This window comes from Oryx dammah, unplaced genomic scaffold (genome assembly GCF_014754425.2).
Source record: "Oryx dammah isolate SB20612 unplaced genomic scaffold, SCBI_Odam_1.1 HiC_scaffold_26, whole genome shotgun sequence".
Taxonomy (NCBI): Eukaryota; Metazoa; Chordata; class Mammalia; order Artiodactyla; family Bovidae; genus Oryx; species Oryx dammah.
The window spans coordinates 86709275-86733218 of record NW_024070210.1 but is presented as its reverse complement, the minus strand read 5'-3'; the positions used below and the strand labels follow the sequence as shown (position 1 = coordinate 86733218).

At 40.8% G+C, this 23944-nt stretch overlaps 1 protein-coding gene across 4 annotated transcripts in view; it reads right to left on the bottom strand.

Annotated features, from left to right (window-relative positions):
* The window catches only part of LOC120852521 (alpha- and gamma-adaptin-binding protein p34), a 77390-nt gene extending 58344 nt beyond the window's left edge, over nucleotides 1–19046 (bottom strand). For all 4 annotated transcript variants that reach the window (XR_005718580.1, XR_005718582.1, XR_005718581.1 and 1 more), the window contains exon 1: nucleotides 18918–19046. Coding sequence is in view for 1 of the 4 variants with exons in the window: in XM_040225802.1 (XP_040081736.1) it covers nucleotides 18918–18990 (73 nt within the window). In the remaining 3 variants the exon portion in view is untranslated. The remainder of the gene's footprint in view (nucleotides 1–18917) is intronic.
* Between the last annotated feature and the right edge of the window lie 4898 nt (nucleotides 19047–23944).

Genomic DNA, 23944 nt, shown 5'->3' with positions numbered 1-23944 from the left:
TGGTTGGATCTCGTTGCAGTCCAAGGAATTCTCAAGAGTCTTCTCCAACACCCCAGTTCAAAAGCATCAATTCTGTGGCACTCAGCTTTCTTTATAGTTCAACTCTCACATCCATACATGACCACTGGAAAAACCATAGCCTTGACTAGATGGACTTTTGTTGGCAAAGTAATGTCTCTGCTTTTTAATATGCTGTCTAAGTTGGTCATAACTTTCCTTCCAAGGAGTAAGCATCTTTTTGTTTCATGGCTGCAATCACCATCTGCAGTGATTATGGAGCCCCCCCCAAAAAAGTCTGACACTGTTTCTATTGTTTCTCCATCTATTTGCCATGAAGTGATGGGACCAGATACCATGATCTTAGTTTTCTAAATGTTGAGCTTTAAGCCAACTTTTCCACTCTCCTCTTCACTTTCATCAGGAGGCTCTTCAGTTCCTCTTCACTTTCTGCCATAAGGGTGGTGTCATCTGCACATCTGAGGTTATTGATATTTCTCCCAGCAATCTTGACTCCAGCTTGTGCTTCATCCAGCCTAGCGTTTCTCATGATGTACTCTGTACATAAGTTAAATAAGTAGGGTGACAATATACAGCCTTGACATACTCCTTTTCCTATTTGGAACCAGTCTGTTGTTCCATGTCCAGTTGTAACTGTTGCTTCCTGACCTGCATACAGGTTTCTCAAGGGTCAGGTCAGGTGGTCTGGTATCCCATCTCTCTCAGAATTTTCCACAGTTTATTGTGATCCACACAGTCAAAGGCTTTGGCATAGTCAATAAAGCAGAAATAGATATTTTTCTGGAACTCTCTTGCTCTTTCAATGATCCAGAAGATGTTGGCACCTTGATCTCTGGTTCCTCTGCCTTTTCTACAACCAGCTTGAACATCTGGAAGTTCATGGTTCAGGTATTGCTGAAGCCTGACTTGGAGACTTTTGAGCATTACTTTACCAGCATGTGAGATGAGTGCAATTGTGCGGTAGTTTGAGCATTCTTTGGCATTGCCTTTCTTTGGGATTGGAATGAAAACGGACCTTTTCCAGTCCTGTGGCCACTGCTGAGTTTTCCAAATTTGCTGGCATATTGATTACAGCCCTTTCACAGAATTATCTTTTAGGATTTGAAATAGCTCAAGTGGAATTCCATCACCTCCACTAGCTTTGTTCGTAGTGATGCTTCCTAAGGCCCACTTGACTTCACATTCCAGCATGTCTGGCTCTAGGTCAGTGACCACACCATCCTGATTATCTGGGTCATGAAGATCTTTTTTGCACACTTCTTCTGTGTATTCTTGCCACCTCTTCTTAATATCTTCTGCTTCTGTTAGGTCCATACCATTTCTGTCCTTTATCGAGCCCATCTTTGCATGAAATGTTCCCTTGGTATCTCGAATTTTCTTGAAGAGATCTCTAGTCTTTCCCATTATATTGTTTTCCTCTATTTCTTTGCACTGATCACTGAAGAAGGCTTTCTTGTCTCTCCTTGCTATTCTTTGGAACTTTGCATTCAAATGGGTATATCTTTCCTTTTCTCCTTTCCTTTTGCTTCTCTTCTATTCACAGCTATTTGTAAGACCTCCTCAGACAGCCATTTTGCTTTTTTTGCATTTCTTCGATCAGTCCACCAAGGCAATAGAAATAAAAGCAAAAATAAACAAATAGAACCTAATCAAACTTACAAGCTTTTGTACAGCAATGGAAACCATAAATAAAACTAAAAGAGCCTATGGACTTAGAGAAAATATTTGCAAATTATGCAACTGACAGGGGCTTGATTTCCAAAATATACAAACAGTTCATATAAATCAATAACAAAAAAACAACCCAATCAAAAAATGGGCACAGGACCTAAACAGATATTTCTCCAAAGAAGACACACAGATCGCAAACACATAAAAAGATGCTCAACATCATTAATTATTAAGAAAAATGCAAATCAAAACTACAATGACCACCATTAAAAAGGCTGTACATTACAAATGCTATAGAGGGTATGAAGAAAAGGGAACCCTCCTGCACTGCTGGGAGGAATGTAAGTTGGTGCAGCTACTATGGAAAACAGTATGGAGTTCCTCAGAAAATAAAAATAGAATTACCATATGATTCAGCAATCCCACTCTTAAGACATCTACCCAGACAAAACTATAATCTGAAAAGATACATGCACCCCTACGCTCATAGCCGCACTATTCTCGACAACCAAGACATGGAAACAATCTAAATGTCCATCGACAGATGAATGGATCAAGAAGATGTGGTGCATAATACAATGGAATTCCACCATTAAAACAAATGAAATGATGCCATTTTCAGTAATATGGATGGACTAGAAATTATCATACTAAATAATTCATGAAAAAAGACCAACATCATATGATATCACTCATGTGTAGATTCTAAAATATGATACAAATGGGGGGGGAGGGCGGGAAAGAGAGGGACTGGAAGTTTAGGATTAGCAGATGCAAACTGTTATATATAGGATGGATAAATAAGGTTCTACTCATAGCACAGGGAACTATAGTCCATACTCTCTGATAAACCATAATGGAAAAGATTATGAAAAATAATATATATATATCTTGAGAGTCCCTCGGACTGCAAGGAGATCCAACCAGTCCATTCTAAAGGAGATCAGTCCTGGGTGTTCTTTGGAAGGAATGATGCGAAAACTGAAACTCCAGTACTTTGGCCACCTCATGCGAAGAGTTGACTCATCGGAAGAAACTCTGATGCTGGGAGGGATTGGGGGCAGGAGGAGGAGGGGATGACAAAGGATGAGATGGATGGATGGCATCACCGACTTGACAGACATGAGTTTGAGCAAGCTCCGGGAGTTGGTGATGGACAGGGAGGCCTGGCATGCTGCAGTTCATGAAGTCACAAAGAGTCGGACACGACTGAGCAACTGAACTGAACTGATACATGTATAACTGAATGACGCTGCTGTACAGCAGAAATTAACATAATACATCATCTATACTTGAACAAAATAAAATTTAAAAAACATTCCTCAAACTCACAATTAGCAGGACACAGAAAACTAGAAGTTAAATTTAAAATTCCAGACGTAGGATTATATATTTGGGACACTGCCATAGTTTCTGCTCAACAAAGATATGTAGAGATTACTTAGTTCCCAAACTGCTAGGAATAGCATATAATACATAAAGCATGTATGTGCGAACATGCACTCTTTCATTAGTAAACTTCATCATGTGGTTATTAAGAACTGGCCTGCTGAAAACAAAACTTTTTAATTATAAAAAAATAAATTTCAAATAAATTTAGGAATTTACCTTTGCCATAAGGCACATTTTGAAACTAACTTTCTAAAATTTTTCACCAAAACTAGAATTGTTATTCTCACATTAACAGAAGGTCTGTGCCACTATTTGAAAATCAGAGTTTACCTTGTCTCTTTAAGAAATCAGTAGTTCTTTCTGCTTAATTTCTATCTCAAGTTATAATCTTTTATTAATTATCAATAATGCCGCAGTGGTCCCGTAACAGACATTATGACAAGCACAATTAAGAAATAAGCAGCAGGAAGAACACATAAGTTACTAAAATCAATGATTCTGCTTTCATATAAATGTCTTGCAGAAAAAAAAACAAAGAACTCTTAGATCAAAGTCAATGTTGCATCCAAAACTAACATTTCAAACTTCAAGCAGGTGGTATAGCAATATGCCAATAAAAGCACATATGGAAGAACGCAAACTGAACCAAGGGGTGTAGCAAAAAAAAAAGTATAAACTGATTTCTTTTTAAGGGTAGGACAAGCCACCATATGGAATCAGTCTTCATTCATGGGTAATTTTTTAAAATAATGAATTGACTTGTTTTTTTTTTTAAACTGGGGAAGCTAAAGGAGTACAGTGATGAACCTACTGTTATTAAGGGGAAGTAGAAGGAGCCAGGACTAGTATTCCTACCAGCACCGCTACAGCCAGTTCTTGATATTTCCTAGATTGGTTGTAGTGTCAGACACTGGAATACAATGTGGATTACACTTTTTTTCCAATCAGTGTATTCAACTAACATGAAAAAATTAAATCAATGAGGATGTCATATATTTCACAAACTGCAATACAGAATATTTGGATCCATTTAAGGATGGTTCGTTTTGTTAATAAATGTCTAGAACACAAGAGGACAATGTGTTACTCAGTGCTCCTAAAATTCCAATTACATACCGTCACTGATTTTCAAACAAGAAGGTATTTACTTAACACATAGAAAGAAGTTATTTCTTTCTCTTTTCTCTACATTGGAGAAGGCAATGGCAGCCCACTCCAATGTTCTTGCCTGGAGAATGCCAGGGACGGCGGAGCCTGGTGGACTGCCGTCTATGGGGTCACACAGAGTCGGACACGACTGAAGCGACTTAGCAGCAGCAGCAGCAGCACCAATAAGTTGAGAAAATGAATTTCACCTTTCAAAGATTTAGGAGCTTGAGTGGGTTTTTTGTTTTGTTTTCATTCTTTGTGTTGCCTAAAACAACTTGATGGCTCAATTTACTTATCAGATTTTTTTTCAACATTTTATGTCTAATCTGATACTTTCAGCAAGGCTGCATATGGGCTTTATTATCACATCTGTGCCATATTAGAACCAGAGAGAGGAAAGTGAAGCTTGGCTCATTCTAGTTCTTACCATCAATATCATAATGCAGAGTTTAATTTAAAAAATGTAAATGTCTACACTAAGTATAGCTTTTCTCCTTCATCTTTTATATTTGGTTTCAAGTGTTTAACAAATTTATTCTTTTCCAAATTAAAGCAAAAACCATTCAAATGGACTAAGAATTTATGGAGATGGTCAGTATAATTCACTCATTTCCAGATAAGAAAACTGACAACCAAAAAAAAAAAAAAAAAGCCACCTGCCTATTAGGAGCAGAGCCTAAAACAGAATCCAGGTCACCAGCGTCTCTCCTGCTCCACTGTGGTCATTACACGCCACAATATTTAGCATCTGAGCTAAGTCACATTCAGGTGTCTAACAGCCCCAAGCTAAAATCAACTGTGGGCCTAAGTATCCTCTGCCTTTTCATGAAAACCAAAAACAATAGCCAGAATGAGGATACCCAAAGGCATGAGAGGTACAACTAACCCATCAGAAAACTGTCTCCGGGTTTGGGTATTTATATGTCAAAAATGAGTCACAGTGATCTTGTGGGAGTTTTTTGCCAGACAGACTTCCTAGAAAAACCTGCCACGGTCTCTCTTCTTTGCCCTACACGCATGCTAGGTTGCTTCCGTTGTGTCTGGCTCTTTGTGACCCCATGGACTGTAGCCCCCCAGGCTCCTCCGTCCAAAGGACTCTCCAGGCAAGAACACTAGATTGAGTTACCATGCCCTCGTCCAGGGGATCACCCCAACCTAGGGATCAACCCGTGTCTCTTAACACCTCCTTCATTGTCAGGAGGCTTCTTACCACTAGCGCCACCTGGGAAGCCCTGCACCCCGGGAAGCCCTGCACTCAACTGGATTTTGATGGAGTCAAAATGACGCGCAAACGCAATCAAGAGCAGCTTCTCCCTCCTCCTGGAGGATGGTGGCCCGTCTCACGCACACAGCCGGCAGCCACCTGGTGCAGCTGTAATACATCATTTTTTAAGAGACAAATACTAGGTGATTAATTGCTGGGTCTGTTACTACAAATGGTTTCACAGCTTAAAACAGTTAATTCGTAATGCTTTTAGATGAGAAGTTAAATGTCAAATCGGTTCCAGTAGCAGGTATAAACGTTTCCCCCAGCTTTAAGCACAGTATAAATCTCCCTCCCTGGTTGAGAAACTTACGCAGCCATCATTTCTCCAGAAGCTCCTACTTATTTCTCACTTTGCGGGGGGGAGTTTATTTCCCCTACAGTCCCTCCCACACGGGAAGTCAGTGAAGAGATTCAAGAGTTGAAGACAACTGTAAGCCAAAGAAGTTTCAGGCCAGCAACTCAAAGACTCCTTCTTCTTCTTGCCCCTCTGTGTACTACTTTCCATCTTTTCTGATGTTCCTTCCCTCAGAAAAAAGTATAAATTTGAAAAGGAACCATGAAAGAAAGGAGGCAAGTAGCTTTCTGTGGTTTAGAATCAATAAGAGGTTAATATTCTCTTTATTGTGAACTAAGAAGCAGACTGCAGATTCAAGGCAAATTTCTCAAACAGCACAAATATCCAATTTCAAACACACATACATATAAATATAACCTTTACCTTACTCCTTTTCCTCTATCTACTCCAGCCAAAAGAGACCAAATCAGTGCACTCAAGCAACTGATATGCTCTTAGATTATTCCTATCTCCTTCAGTTGGACAATTAAAGACACTTTTAATACCAGTAGAATTAACGGGCACTTAATTAATCATGATATTCTTTGCAAAGAGTCGTCCAGTAGTTAAAAATCATATTTTCTAAGCCTTGAGGGAAGTGATAGCTACCATTTCAAGCCAAGATGATCCTTCCAGAAAGCAGTACTCTTCTGAGAATACAGTTAGTTTTATTCTTCCTCACAGACCTGAAACTGCCTTTGCAGCTGAGGATTGTAATCTCCACCCCCAACACCAGTGCCTTTCATGGTACACACTACTCTGGGGACCCACAGTTGCTTCCCTTTCCCTTTGAGATGACAGTACTACTAACCTGAAAAGGCCAGGAAAAGGAGACAGCACAGACCTAGGGTCAGAGGGACCTGTATCTGAATGCCAGCCCTGGGTGAGAACGACAAATTAACCTCTCTGTGTGTCAGCTCCTCGCCTACAACAGGAGACAAAAACACTCCTCAAAGGGAGTGTTAAAGATTAAATAAAACGATGCACAAGAAGCCCAGGCAGGCACCGAGCACAGAGCAGGCCCTCAGTCAAATCCAAGTCCTCCTCCTCAGCTCAGCTCCTGCATATGTGAGAGCACTCCTGACTCTAAGGGGACAAGTTACGCCGCACTGAGGAGAGTGGGTAAGAAACATTAGTTAGGAAATAACCACCTCCCTAAAGACGCCCGGGCCCCTCCCTCCCAAAGTCAGCCTTCTTGAATTTTTCTTTTCCACTGTTACTGTGCAGACTGAAACAGAAGAGAAAGCAATTAGGAAAATTACAGGAGGCAGCGGAGTCTGACGTCAGCTGAAGGGGAAAGCAACCATTATGACAGAAAAGAACTGAGCAAAATGTGATTTGGGAACATATATGACAGCCAGGGTTTTCATTAACCAGCAAGAAGGAAAGCCAGAAATCTTTAAAAATCATAATGGCTCTGTGCTGTTGCAACCAGTGACCATTTCATAACCACAATTTCATGAGAACGTTGTATAAGGTGGGTGCTGCTCTGTCAAAAACTCTGTAGGCGTCATTAACTACCAGATGATCCCCCAGTCACTAGGAGTAGCTCATACTGCTGCAGTGGAAAGGGCCTTTGGAGCCTGTGTGCCATTTAAAGGTTAAAACTGCAAGGTTAGGGCTGGGACTTTACAGAGCCAAATGTCGGGAAATTCTTATCTGCGATTCTCTGAGTAATCGTCCTGCAGCCTCCTGGTGCACGTAAAAGCAACATCTGTCTGCGTGTAGATGGCAGCTCCATCAGTGGAGCAGCAGTGACTGAGAAGAGGAACTGGACTGAGTTAAAGCAATATATGCCTGTTTTAACCAGAGTACAGCAATTCTGGTTTGCTTACAACACCTAATTACCTCTTCCTCACACACTCCTCTCTGGTCACTCTCTAAAGTCCCATTTCCATATGCTTTGGGGCTTTCTGTATCACAGTGGAAGTTTTAAAAGTTGAAGCAGAGGAAACCCAATTCAGTCTTCCTCCTTTCCCTTCAGTTCACTTTCTTCCAATACCCATCTGGAAATGGTTACCACATCTTCAGGTTAAAATAACTGGGACAGTTAGCGAGTTTGGGATGGACATGTCCACATTACTGTATTTAAAATGGATAACCAACAAGGACCTATTCTATAGCACAGGGAACTCTGCCCAATGTTATGATGCAGCCTGGATGGGACAGCAGCTTGGGGGAGAATGGATACGTATGCATGGCTGAGACCCTTTGCTGTCCAACTGAAACCATCACAACATCGTTTATCAGCTACACCCCAATACAAAATTTAAAAGTTCAAAAAAAAAAAATAACTAGGGATGGGGGTGTCTCTGCTTGCCCATGAAAGAGCAATATGCACAAAAGAACATAAAGAAGCTGGCAGGTAGGGGAGAGAGATTATGGAGAAGTGTGTTAGGAGGACCAAGGAAGAACCACCAGCCTCTAAGTTTCATGGGCTTCTTGCAAAGACCACTTTATCAATCCCAGTGGCACAGCCGACAGACAATTCCTACTTATATTTGGGGAAAGGAGGGGACTTCTCTGAATTCCACTCCTATTCTCATAGTTTGAGATACATATCTAAAGCAGTGATTCTTTACTGGGAGATGATCTTGTCTCGCAGGGGACGTGTCAACACCTGGAGACATTTTTGGCTGTCACAACTAGGGAGACGCTACTGGCACCTAGTGGGCAGAGGCCAGGAATACAACGCACAGAACAGCCCCACACAACGGGGAACTGCTCGGTCCAAAATGTCAACACTGCTAATGTTCAGAAACCCTAATTTAAAGCAGAAGAACTTGTGGCTCTGACTTAACTGTGTTCATGAAACAAAACAGAAGTTGTGGAATGCACAGCTGGTTTTATTCTTTCTTACAGAACTGAAGCTAGCCCTTTTACAGCCAGACACAATAACCTCCCACCACAGACATAAATGCCATTCATTTGCATCTGATCAAAAACCTATCTTAAAAGTATTCTTTAATTCTTTTAACTGTAAAAACTATCTGGCAATTAATCTTAGATATTTTGAAAATAATTTATAAATGGTGGTTTTCTGAAGAACACATAAGCCTGAACAGGACAATTATGAGATGAAAATAATTTTTATACTCAAATGGTAATTTTCATAAACAAATCAGCATCATGTAATAAAACCTCACACCAAAAATACTGATGTCAGCTCAAGCTGACAACAGAATCTGCAGCAGATGTTAACTTATTCTGAAAGAAGGTAAACATATTTGAGATGAACCTCCCAAAACAGAATAAATTCAATGAAGAACATTTATTCTGCAGTCCTGGTATGCATGCATTGAAAATAAGCCTGGTCCAATGAAAAACATCACAAAGGTAACAGACCCAACATCCCACTACCCCAAAGGTTCTTCAAAACAGGTTAAAATCATAACTGGACAACACACAGTCAAAGGATCATAGAAAAAGAAAACTAGATATCAGTAAATTGGACTTCATCAAAACTTAAAATTTCTGCATTTTAAGATACCATGAAGAAAAGCAAATGATAAGCCACAGAATGGGAGAAGATAGTCACAAATTACATACATGATACGGAATTTGTATCCAGGATACATAAAATATTTACAAATTCATTAATAAGAAGATAAAGGTTTTTTTAATGGGAAAAAGGCGAGATATGGAAACAACCCAAGTGCCCATCAACAGACAATTGGCTTACAAAGATGTAGTATACATAAATAATGGAATATTATTCAGCCATAAAAAAGAATGAAGTATTGCCATTTGCAGCAGCATAGACGGGCCTAGAGAATATTATACCCAGTGAAACCAGAAGAAGACAAATATTATACAATATAACTTATATGTGGACTCAAAAAATAATAACGAATCTATATACAAAACAGAAATAGACTCATAGACATAGAAAACAAACACGGTTACCAAAGCAGGGAGAGGGGAAAGAAATTAGGAGTACAGGATTAACAGATACAAGCCACTATACATAAAATAGATAAGCAACAAGATAGCACAGGGAATTATATTCAGTATCTTATAATAACCTATAAGGGAAAATTATCTGAAATATATATATATATATATATAACTGAATCACTTTGCTGTTGTTTAACACAACACTGTATTGTAATTCAACTATACTTCATTTTTTTTAAATGAGCAAAAGATCTGAATAAACTTTTGACCAAAGATATATAAATGGACTATATACACATGAAAAGATTGTCAACATCGTTACTAAGAAAATGCAAATTAAAACCACAATGAGACACTACCTCACTCCCACTAGAATGAGATTGAAAATGCAGTGGAAAATACTAATTGAAAATACAAACACACACAACTGTTGTCAAAAATGTGGAGAAATTGAAACTCTCATACATCTTCCCCAGTGGCTCAGAGGTAAAGAACCCGCCTGTAATGCAGGAGATGCGGGTTGAGCCCTGGGTCAGGAAGATCCCTGCAGAAGGAAATGGCAACCCACTGCAGTCATCTTCCCTGGGAAATCCCGCAGACTGAGAAACCTGGCAGGCTGCAATCCCTGGGGTCGCAAAAGTAGAACATGACTAAGAGACTAAACACCATCACACGCTGCTGATGGGAAAGGTAAAATGGTACCGCCACTCTGGAAAAGTCCAGCAGTTTCATAAAAGAATACAACAGTTTCTTAGAAAGTCCACAGCGGCATTCATATTATTATTATTCATAGCATTTGTTCACAATAGCCAAAAACTGGAAGCAACCGAATGTCTATCAACTGATGAATAGGTAAACAAAATGTGACCTAGCCATACAATGGAATGCCAAGTACATGCTACAACAGGGATAAATCTCAAAAACATCAAGGGAAGTCAAAGAAGCCAGGCACAAAAGACCACATATTGTATGATTCCTTTTATATAAAACGTCCAGAAAGGGCAACTGTATAGCGGTGGGAGGTATATTAGTGGCTGCCCAGAGCTGGGAATGAGGAATGACTGCTAACAGCTAGGTTTTCTTCCAGGATGACAGGAATGGCCTACACTTAAAAACAGGTGCATTTTATAGCATTTAAATTACACCCCAATAAAGGGGCTTGGCAGAAAATCATGGAAACTGGGAGATAATGCTCTCACTTTATGGATAAGGTAGGTGACTGAGGCACAGGATTTAGATGTGAGAACAATGACAGCACATGCAAAGACAGTTAAGTTCCTGTGGGATGAAACATTAACTTGCTCAAAGTCAGGTAGCTAGGAAGTGGGTAGAACTCAGTGCTCAATTCACAAATGTTTTCCCCACAAAAAGTCCTAAAAACCCCAGGAGAATTCAGATAGAATGGTGATTCTCTTATGTCAGCTTAACAGTGTTATTACCAAATGATCCTGCTCATTTTTCTGCTCTGAGCATACTGATTTTGATTCAGGTACGATACTACTTTACCCCTGTGTAGAACCAGCTTTCAGGTCTATGTACAAAATTAAACTCTAAATAGGTCGTTTGTCACTGAATCTGAAACATCACAAAGGCTCTTTAAGAGTTTCACAACTATCCTCTCTGTCTTAATATACCTTAGGCTTGCTTCCTGGATAAGTAATTATCAGGGAAGTGTTTTTGCGCTGGCTCCAACATAAATACAATGTCATGTCCAGGATTCTCATTCTTGCCAGACATATTTAAAACAATCTTCATACTTATAGCTTTAAAAAAATGGTTTCATATCAGATTTCATTATTTATTGAGTGTCATTATTTGCTAAAAAATTATTCAGGGCAAAAGGCAGCAAGTTGTTTAAACCAAATGACCACTGCATATCTTCTGGATGTTTTTACCTTTTGCTGCACAAAAACAAGCCATTGAGTGGCCCAGAAAGAAAGGTCTGAGTTTTGACACACTCAGTTCTCCAGGAGGATGCAGTACTCTCAGTATCATGAACGGTTTTGTGCACCATGGTCTGATGCGTAACACTTCCCCACTGCTGTTCTCCTCCTGCTCCCCAACCTCCGTTACTGGGAAGACAAACACCTTATAATCATTTAACTCATCGACAATGGCTAAAGGATTAGTTGAACACTCCATGCAAATTCTCTACTCAAAGGATTAAAAAAACAAATTGGGTAACAATAGAGGCATTTTCATTTATTATTTAACTTACCATAGTTCATCTACTAAGACTCCAACTATCACAAAAGAAAAGGTATAAACTTATTTTGAACCATAAAAGTTCTCAATGTAGTAGTAAAATCTTCTGTAATTTCTCCTGTCCCTCAATTCACCTTGAAGACATACAGCTCTGGTCACCAGGAAGTTCATATTTCATACACACAAAAGATAGAATTGAATCTTGGCTCCCCAACTTTTATGACCTAAACAAACTTAGAAAATCACAATCTCTTTGAGCTTTAATTTTACATACACCTATACACACACACACAGACACACAGAAAGATAATACGAACGTGTTTTAAGTCCCTTTGAGTCTGGAGAAGATATGAACTTGTATTTAATCTTAAGGTTGATGACTTAATATTCCTCATTCAATAAAGATAAAAATCTTGAGCCTTCTTTTAATGTTATTTGAAAATTAAATATATTAAGTATTATCGTTGAAAACAAATCAAAGTTCCTCCACTACCATTTGAAACCATCCTCATGGTAAATTTTCCTGGCCCAATCTTTCTTCCTTTGAGTAAAATACAGACTTGGAAATACACAATCCAATCAAAGGCAGAGTTCTCCTACCACAACAAAATAAGCAACTTTGTTTAAGCAAAAATTATTACTTATTCCCAGAGTAAACTAAAAGGCTCCATTCAGAATACCTCAAGCTGCTACAGAAAAACCCAAATTAGAAGTCACAAGTTCCTATCCCTATTCTGTTGCTAGATAACGTTGGCTAAGTTGTATAATAGCCCCTGCCCCGAATTAGGAATGTTCTCTTTAGTAAATTACTTTAAGATCTTCTGTAAACTGTAAGAGTCCGACAGACCTAGAACAAACTCCCAGTTTCACAGAATGAATGCTTCTAAATGCAGCAGTGGGCAGCCTGATGGCCAGCTTTGCCTGTGTAATTCCCCAAAGTCTAGTTTATCCACCTTATAATTGAGCTACCTGGTTCCACAGCTGTAGAAACCTGAGGACCAGCAGATTGTTTCCATGGGTAAAAATGCATCTGAATTCCAAATACAAAACGTCAGATTCTTTACTACAAGTGAAGTGTCTACTGCAACTTTAAAATGGGGCTTGATTTTTCAGTTTTCAAAAGATAAACATGAAAAAAAAAGTATTATATAAACTTTGATGTTTTTGAACTGTGGTGCTGGAGAAGACTCTTCAGAGTCCCTTGGACTGCAAGGAGATCCAACCAGTCAATCATCAAGGAGATCAGTCCTGAATATTCACTGGAAGGACTGAGGCTGAAGCTGAAACTCCAATATTTTGGCCACCTGATGCGAAGAACTGACTCACTGGAAAAGACCCTGATGCTGGGAAAGATTGAAGGCAGAAGGAAAAAGGGACAACAAAGGATGAGATGGTTGGATGGCATCACCGACTCAATAGACACGAGTTCAAGCAAGCTCCAGCAGTTGGTGATGGACAGGGAAGCCTGGCGCGCTGCAGTCCATGGGGTCGCAAAGAGTTGACAGTGACTGAGCGACTGAACTGAATTATATAATCTAACATAAAAATAATCAATACTTAGAATTTCACATTTAGAAGGGATGCTGTTAGACATGATGTGGAACAACCCTTTAATTTTAATGTTCATTTTATATATCAGAACTAATATATATATACAATGTGTGTACTATGGGTTCCCTCCATTGAGGGGAAAAAAATCCAGACACTGTTAAAGACTATTAGGCATACACATACTCTATTTAAAATACAGATGCTTTGGGCAATGATTTTTTTTTTCCTTCACTCAGAATTAAGACTTCAACCATTCTAAATGGAAATGCGAGCATATTTTAAAACCTTCTTTTAGAGTTAATCTTCTCTCTTCAATGTCACCACCTTAAATTTAAATAGTTCTAATTGTTGAGGAATTTCAACATATTTCATTTGCACAGCCCATGCACACAAATCCCGAAAGAGAACATATCCTCCACACTTGGTACTTCAGCAATCTAGGCAACTCACCAAGTGCTTCTGAGCCACAGTTTCTTCATTTTTAAAATTCAAATTTTCTGACTTTGTTAATTCACGGGGATACCAGAACCAAACTGAATCTCAATGTGAAAACATGTTTGGGAAGAGTATTGATATACATAAAAATGCTTGATTTTAAGATCTCCAAATTCCCACATTTCACAGGAAGAAAAAAATTTTGCTCCAAAAGTTTAGGTGTAGAACCTAAATGGCTTACAGTTGCTAAATATGCATTACATATATTAAAACCAAATGGGATTTTTCTATCTAAAGTTTCTTCTAGGAAAGTAGAATAAGATGTTAAGACTTAGGTATCTACTAATACATTTAATATTTTCACAGGTGGAGCACGCACTTTGACCACATCCTTCCTGAAGACAAGAATAGTCTCTTAGCCATCATTTCAGCTACAGTAACTGACTTCCCTGGTGGTTCAGTGGTAAAGAATCTACCTGCCAGTGTAGGAGACACCGGCTGGACCCCTAGATTGGAAAGATTCCCTGGATAAGGAAATGGCAACCCACTCCAGTATTCTTCCTTGAGAAATGCCATGGAGAGAGGAGCCTGGCGGGCTATAGTTCATGGGGTCGCAAAAAAGTCGGACACAGTTTAGTGACTAAACAACAAACTGGCACACAGATTAGCTCTATTCTTAATACCAGAATACACTTTTCCAGAATAAAAGTAAAATGTTCGTATAAACATATTTGAGGTGGAAAGAGGTCTGGCCTGCGGGTACAGACACTTGCTCTCACACCACATATAGCCTTGTACAAGCATCAGGAACCTTCATTCCCCTTTAAAAATCTAAAAGGGTAATGCCCCTTTTATCTAATGTCAGGTACCTACCCAGAAAACTGCACATAAGGGCCCTGAGAGACAAACTGAAAAAAGCTTCTCACGAAGTCCATACTTTACCCATAGTGGCGGCATACTGACTTTTACTTCATGAATACTTATAATAAACTTGGTTATTTGGTTAAGAACTATTTCCCATCGTTGGTTAAAAGCAATGAAATAAATAGATCAAATGTTGAAGGAAAGAAACTGGAGAAACCCTAAATGTTCTTCTTCCTAATGCATGGAAGGAAACCAAATCTTCCCAAAAAGGTAAATTCAGATTCAGTCCAAAACCATACTATGGCTTAATGTCACTGAACACTTAACAAAAGTCATTCGTTATGGTAGTCTCCATCTTTTATGCCAAACTTAGATTCAAACTGTGATGACTCCATCTTTAATTATAAAACAGAATCAAAACTCAGCAAATACTACATTCTAAAGTTACCATGGTTACCCAAATCATTAACCTGGGTAAAATCTTTTATGGTTCACTTTTCCTTACTCAACTAATCTCTTCATTAATTGTTCTTATTTTTCACTATAAAACATTCATGGAACCACAAAGGAAAGGTTATCTAATTTTAACCAACACAGAAGCTATCCAAGAAACATTTTATATACAGAAATAAAGTGGATTGTTTTACAGGATTTATTTCATTTCCAACGATGCTAATATATTTTAAAGTACAGTATTACCATTCACCAACTATAGGTAATCAGCTCCTTCAAGAAATGACTGTGCCTGCAAATTCTTAAACTGTTAGGGGAAACATCAACTGAAACTGCCTGCCCTGGGCAGGCAAGATAGTACCACTTGCAAGCTTATCTTAGGACAGCAGGTCCTGATAAGGAATGCATAACTAATAAAATATCACCAACTGGAAGAATTGAGGAAAGGTCAAAAGAAGAGAGGAGACTCCAGTCCATATGTACTCTTGCCTGGAGAATCCCATGGATGGAGGAGGCTGGTAGGCTGCGGTCCATGGGGTCACTAAGAGTCGGACACGACTGAGCAAATTCACTTTCACTTTTCACTTTCATGCATTGGAGAAGGAAATGGCAACCCATTCCAGTGTTCTTGCCTGGAGAATCCCAGGGACGGGGGAGCCTGGTGGGCTGCCATCTATGGAGTCGCACAGAGTCAGACACAACTGAAGCGACTTAGCAGCAAAAGAAGAGAGAAGACTCCAGTCCATATGTCCTACCAACCTCCCAGAATCCTCCTCACTGGAAGCCATCTTCACTAAGCCATGCACTCGCCACCGGGAAGCACACTAAGTCAGAAAAGACTGGCCAGAGACAACCTGGAAACTAATTCCATTATCATGAAACACAAGACTATGAGCCATGTGGCAAAGCAGCTCTGCTGGGTCCCCTTACCCTGCTGCTCTCTGCCCAGGTGAAGTCACTCAGTCGTGTCCGACTCTTTGCGACCCCATGAACTATAGCTCCCCAGGCTCCTCCATCCATGGGATTCTCCAGGCAAGAATACTGGAGTGGGTTGCCATTTCCTTCTCCAGGGGATCTTCCTGACCCAGGGATCGAACTCAGGTCTCCTGCATTGCAGGTAGACACTTTAACCTCTGAGCCACCGGGGAAGCCCATTCCCAATAAAGTCTGTAGATCTGCCAGCACGTGTGTCTCCTCTGACAATTCATTTCTCTGAGTGTTAGACAAGAGCCCACTCTCGGGCCCTGGAAGGGGACCCCTTCCTGCAACGAAAGCACATGACAGCCACAAGAAAACTTAATACTTTCAAGACTGACTTTGAAAGGACTTTTATATATCAGTAATGGAAATCAAAATGCACACACCAAGAAGCTTAAGAATTCTGAACAAATTCTAATACATTCTCTAGATGTAATATATAATGAAAATTAACTTACAATGTAATGGTAAATTTTTACAAATGAAAAATATGAAAAATTATTTGAAAATAAAAGTATATTTATATAAATATATTTATAAAAATCATATGCCTTAAATGTTATAAATATATAACTTCATACATTTATATAAATATATTTAATATTTCAGATACAATATTTGAATTTTATATGTAAAATAAAATATAACATGCTATATATAAAATGTTAAAACTATTATAAAATATCAGGATAAAAATTGTATATATATTGGAAATGCAATTGCCAATTTTTAAAAATCTGTGCATTGGGGGAAAAACACTGGAAGTAAATGCACAGGAATATTAACACAGTATTTGTGTTTGGGTGATGAGACCCTGGCTGACATTTTCTTTTCTCCATTATGCTAAATCTTATTTAATGGACTATGCACTACTTTTACAATAAAACAATTTTTAAAAAGAAAGGAAATAAATGAGAAGAAGCACTGCTGAGAGGTAAGGAAATGGCATAATTAAAGCAGCTGGTTACCACTTAGTGTATAATTAAACTTTTACTCTGGCAAGGAATTTTTTAGGTGATCACAAATGATAACTAAGTTACATAGTATTTGTGCTGGAGAGACACCCTGCCTAATTCTGTCATTTGACCAGTACAAGGAAAAGTTACTTTTATATAATGCTTTATAGTTTACCAAATGCTTTCAAAATGTCGCATCATCTATCCTTCAAAGAATCCTGTGAGGTAGATTCATATGCCCCCATTTCAGGGCTTCCCAAGTGGCGCTAGTGGTAAAGAACCTGTCTGCCAATGCAGGAGACATAAGAGACGCGGGTTGGACCCTTGGGTCGGGAAGATCCCCTGGATCTTCGCAACCCACATCAATATTCTTGCCTGGAGAAACCCATGGAAAGAAGAGCCTGGCGAGCTACACACAGTCCATGGGGGTGCAAAGAGTCGGACACGACTGAAGCGACTTAGCTCGGCCCACTTTCAGGATCAGGAAACCGAGGGCTAGAGAGATAATGTGCTTTAATAACAGTATTTACCATTTACCGACTGATCACTCAAAGTGTTAAGCACAACGGTCATGTGAAAATTATCACCACTTTACAGATCAGAAAACTGAAGAGCATAGGTTACAGCTGAGAGTCATCGTTCTGACTCGAAGCCACAATTTGAAACAAAGGAGTCTTGAGTCATAATCAACTTTGCGGAGTCTCAGTGGAAGGGTCGAGCCCCAAACCCTCCGCTCTCTCTACTCCACTGGTCCCCCCTCCTCGCCTACGATTCTTTGAAGAGTGACTTAGGTTGACAACCGCTATGAGGGTCTAGAGGGAAAAATACTAGGTCCAATAATAACCAAAAACTAATGCTGGCGGAGGCCCTCCTCTCAGGAGGAAGGCAAGGCAGTGAATAACTCAGAGTGGAGGGGGCAAGTTTAACAAGTCTTTGAACTGTGGTGTTGGAGAAGACTCTTGAGGGTCCCTTGGACTGCAAGGAGATCCAACCAGTCCATTCTGAAGATCAACCCTGGGATTTTCTTTGGAAGGAATGATGCTAAAGCTGAAACTACAGTACTTTGGCCACCTCATGCGAAGAGTTGACTCATTGGAAAAGACTCTGATGCTGGGAGGGATTGGGGGCAGGAGGAGAAGGGGACGACAGAGGATGAGATGGCTGGATGGCATCACGGACTCGATGGACATGAGTCTCAGTGAACTCCAGGAGTTGGCGATAGACAGGGAGGCCTGGCGTGCTGCGATTCATGGGGTTGCAAAGAGTCGGACACGACTGAGCGACTGAACTGAACTGAACATATACACATGGGGCGGGGGGAGCAGAGGAACCACACTCTCTACCTCGAGAGCAGGGATGACAACATAAATCACGAATCCTGCACCTGACGCTCGCGTTCATAGGTTCAATTCCCAGAGAGCCTTTTCTGTTCACCTCAACGGCTCCCCGCCGACAACCCCTGGGTTGAGGTCCTACTTAACAGAAAACGCTGGAACAAACCCCATGATGGGCCAGGCAGAGACAGAGAAGGAACGAGTATTGTAGCTAAGAGTGGACACCTGGAGGACTAGGCACCATGACCACATCCGAGGGGCACCCGAGGGGCCTCGGGCCACCACCGAAGGGAGGAAGAGTCCAGGGCTCGCGGCGAGGACCGAGGCCCCGAGAGAGGCCGCGGTGCTGGGACTGCCCCCTGCCGAGGCTCGTACTGGGGCTTGGAGGTCGGCCCAGGAGCCTCGCTACTCACGTTGCACTAGCCGGTCTGCGGAGAAAGTGGAGGAGCAGCTGGTAACGAGCGCGCAGGGGACGCCTGCAGCCATCACTGCGCCCGCGAACCGGTTCCTTCCCGGAGCCACTTCCGCCTTGGGCGATACCACGGCCGCCGACGCGCGGGGGAGACGCGCAAGAAAGGCGCGTCTCAGAAGGCACGGCCGGCCTGCTCCTTTGCCCCCTCTTCCGCTCCCGGCGTGGACCAGGCTGGGCTTCGCGTCGCGTTGCCATGGGGACGAGCTCCCTCCGCGGCAAGTTCCCAAGTCTGGATACCGCGCCTTCCTGGGCAGGGATTCTCGCCGGGCAGTAGGCATGGCCCAGGAGAAGGAAAACCAAGACCCCGTCGGATCTATCTTAATCCAGGTGGGAAATGGGCCTCTCCTAACCCTGTCCAGCTAGAAGCCTTCGAGCGAGCGAGGCCCAGCAGAGCCTATCCACTCGCGCTTACCCACTTAAAGCGCCGCTTCTCAGATTGCCTCCAACACCACGGTTTAAAGAACTCCCAAGTGTGCCAACCTAGACCTCTCTCGCCAGCCTCACACACCTCTTGAGCCTGACGATGGAGGTTGCGTGGCCGAAGCATGACCAGTCCGCCTCTGGTAAAACTCCAGGACAATACACCCCTCTGGGACCTTTACTTTGGAAAAATCCATGTTCCACTGAGGCACCATTTTTAAATGTTATATTCTGAAAAGTTTGATCCTATGATGTAAGGAAGTGGAGGAGATACAAATCAGACACGTATCTGGGCGGAAGCTGAAATAGATGAACTGCTTTCGATCTCCTGCCTTGCAGGCGGATTCTTTACCAGCTGAGCTACAAGGGAAGCCCTGCTTTTCTTAAGTACCCCAATTTTTTTCACTCTAAAAGTCTCTTGCATATAATGGAGTTCTGGGGATGTAATGCACACCATGGTGATTACAGTTAGTAATTCTGTATATTTGAAAGCGGCTGAGTAAACCTTACAAGTTCTCATCACAAGAAAAAAGTTGTATTATAACTGTATGTGGTGATGGATGTTAACTAGCCTTACTGTGGCAATCATTTAGCAATGTGTACAAATATTGACTGATGTTGTCTATGTGAAACTAATGTAATGTTTATGTCAATTATATCGCAATAAAAAATAATAAAAATTCCTTACTTGGGAACAAGATAAAAGCTTGCTAATCAAGTTAAACTTTGAATGTGGAAAGGTGACAAAAAGCACAGGAAAGTAACTTTCTCTAATCTGAGGGGGGAACATCAGGAAAGTTTTGATTTCTCAGTACAACTCAGTTTGTGACCGTTACACTCACATTTTTCCAGAATGTTGAAAGCACTACTTTCCCCCCGCCCGACATTTATATGTGATGGTTCTGAAACATTTTTGACATATCATCACCTTTAACTCATATATATCTCTACTTGACTAAAAATTTGAAGTAATTTCCCTAAGGACTATCAGAACTCAGATCTGCACTTGGTCTAATTTTTCTTCTGCCATGATTTGATCCTCCCCTCTGGGAGACTTCTTTAAATCCCTAAACTCACCAATTTTATAGACTTCTCCAATATGAATCATACCCAGATCTTCTTACCTCACCTTTTCTTATCCTTGCTTTCGCCATCACCCTAGAATGAGTTTAGCCAAACTGCCAAGTGTGAGGGAAGAGTCTCCACAAGACTGCCCTCGTTTAGACACCAGACACAAGTTCAGGGCTCCCTAGAACTATCCTTAATTCAGACCAGCTGTCTACACTTTTGGAAGCCCAGCCATGTCACATTGGCTAATTTGCTAGAGCATTCACAAAACTCAGAAAAGCACTATGTTTATAATTACAGTGTTTTTATAGCAAAAGAATAGAAATTAAAATCAACCAAGGGAAGAGAGGCTCAGGGCAAATACCAGAAGGGGTTCAAATGGAGCTTCCAGCCATTTTCTCCCAGTGGAGTCATAGAGAGCATTACCTCCTTTCAGTCATGATATGTGACAACATATACAGATTATTGCCAACTAGGGAAGCTTTCCCAAGACTTTAATGTCCAGGGGTTTTATTGGAGCTCAGTCACAATGCCCATTTGGCTGACTTTAGTCTTCAGCCCTTCCCAGAGAGCAGACCAATGATTTCAGTCTAATTCCTCTAGAGATTAGAACTGATACAGCATAGCTCAAAGTCCCCATCATAAACCCCATTCCCATCAAGCGGGATACTCAGGGGGCCTAGTGATCACTTCCCAGGGTCTAAGGGTAGAGGCTAGATCTCTCTTTGGGAAGAACTAGGAATAATCATATCTATGTTGATCAACACCCTTACTTGCTTGAAAGGGTTACTTTGTACACACTTAAGTGGAGGGTTATGTAGAGAAAGAGAAGCCACCCCGTAGTCTAATTATTGAATCTGATCTATAGATACAGTGTAAAATTCTCCCTGATACAATGTAGAATATGTATAATGAGAAAAAATTAATATTATATGTAGTCATGAATGGATGTGAGAGATGGACTATAAAGAAAGCTGAGCACTGAAGATTTGATGCTTTTGAACTGTGGTGTTAGAGAAGACTCTTGAGAGTCCCTTGGACTGCAAGCAGATCCAACCAGTCCATCCTAAAGGAAATCAGTCCTGAATATTCACCGGAAGGACTGATGCTGAAGCTGAAACTCTAATACTTTCGCCACCTGATGCGAAGAACTGACTCATTTGAAAAGACCCTGATGCTGAGAAAGGTTGAAGGTGGGAGGAGAAGGGGACAACAAAGGATGAGATAGTTGGATGGTATCACTGACTCAATGGAATGAGTTTCAATAACTCCAGGAGTTGGTGATGGACAAGGAGGCCTGGCGTGCTGCAGTCCATGGGGTTGCAAAGAGTTGGACACGACTGAGCAACTGAACTGAACTGACTGAACTCTTATCAACCTCTTCTGTCTGGTTTGCCAGGAGTGTACCCCATATGAAAATAAAATGAGAATGATTCATTCAAAGTCTTATCTTTAGCTCTTATCTCAAAATGTGATCCTAGGACTAGCAGAGAAATGGAATTATAAGACTGCTTTTGACAAAACTGAGTCTCGTTGCATGGCTCTTAAATTCTAGGAAATTCCCTGGCGGTACAGTGGTTAAGACTCCTCATGCAAAGAGCCCATGTTCAATCCCTGGTTGAGGAACTAAGATCCAACAAGCCACGTGGTATGGCAAAAGCCTAAAAAATAATTTAAATTGTAGAGCAACTTTTGTCTGCATTAAATCTTTTGAGAGCTTCTTATTAAGTAGCCCTGTCCCCAAACTGTCAAAATCTTTCTCCAAGTGGGAAATGTATGGAAAGCAATGTATTTGATGATCACAAAAATGATGGGTGACACATAAAATTTCAGTATGGGAGAGTGAATCTATTTGAAAAAAGAACAAAGACTTAGAACCTAATCTTTTTCTACCCAGGTCTGGTGAAACATTTCCTCCAGTAGTTGTCTCTGTTGCAGCTATACAGGGACGGGGGAGTCTGGTGGGCTGCCGTCTATGGGGTCGCACAGAGTCGGACACGACTGAAGTGACTTAGCAGCAGCAGCAGTTACTAAGAGGGAAGAAGACAATACCTGGCTAGGAAAGTAAAAAGCTCTTGAGAAAGATTAAGAGAGTAATTCAAATCAGTGAATATTTACTAAGTGCCAGTTACATACAAAGTGTTTCACTAGGTTTTACCAATCAGGAGAGGAGAATTAACATTGGCTCAGTGTCCTCCTCTGTGGCTGGCCCTGGACAAAGCACTTTACATCTTTTTAACTCATTTTATTCTTGCCACTGTGTTGAAAGGTGCTATTTATCCCCATTTTGCAGATAAGAACACTAAGGCTCTAAAAAAAAATAAATTTGCCTATCTCAGTTTAGTAAAGAAGGAAATAGAATTCTAGCTCATAGCTGTCTGATTCCAAAGCCTATATTAGTTCATTTACACATGTATTGTCTCATTTTCATTCCATAAGAAGAGTAATTCTCTTGTTCCCCCTTGGGGAGGACACTAGAGGAAATGTGGATGGTGTGCAGGGACATTGTGTGACTAGTAATAGAACAAGGAATCATGTTCATCTGCCTTTTACCGACTTATTACTATTAGACTGTTACATATTATCTCACAACTCTATGAAGACTTAATGGTTCCTACAAAACAGATGAAGTAACCAGATTTTCAGTTCCCTGATAAATAATCCAGTGTTGTTTTCACTCCCTCCAGCAGTTGACAGGTATAATTTTAGAAGGATACATGAAGCTACAAATACTAGAGCTACAAGAAGGAAATTCGGTGCATTCAAAAGTTGAGCCGGGGGCTTCCCTGGTGGTCCAGTGGTTAAGAATCCTCCCGCTAATGCAGGGAACGCGGGTTCAATCCCTGCTCTTGGAAGATAGATCCCAAATGCCTTGTGGCAGCTAAGCCTGTGAGCTACAACTACGGAGCCAGCTCTCTAGATCCACAGTTGTCGAAGCCCGTGAGCCTAGCGCCTGTGCTCTGCAAGAGGTCACCACAGTGAGCAGGCCGCGCGCCACAGCTAGAGGGAAATGAAGGCCCAGTGCAGCCATAAATGAACACACCTTACAAAAGAAAAAGTTAAACCACAAAATTATGGGCCTGGAAGTGGGCTTGCCCTTGAACTGCCTTTGTACTTTCCAAAGGTCTTTAGACAATAGACTGTAAATAGCTTGCAGCAGTAATTTGGACCAAAAAAAATCAAAAAAAGTATTAATACATCTTCATCCGTAGTGCCTATCATCAAACAGTAGGTGTGTTCAAATTTCAATCTGTGAGCCCTGGAGGCGCAACATGATAATCTGTGCAGGGTACAAATGACCTGATCTGCCTGCCAGATTGTGCTGCTCATTAGTGGAAAGATGCAAATCTTTTGATCTTTCCAATACTTGGCTCCTTGGGAATGTTTGAGAGTAATTGATAACATAGGCTGGATCAATGTGTAGGTCCAGTTATACCAACAGAGAGAAAGGTAACTGTTTCAAAATGCCTTTAGCAACCC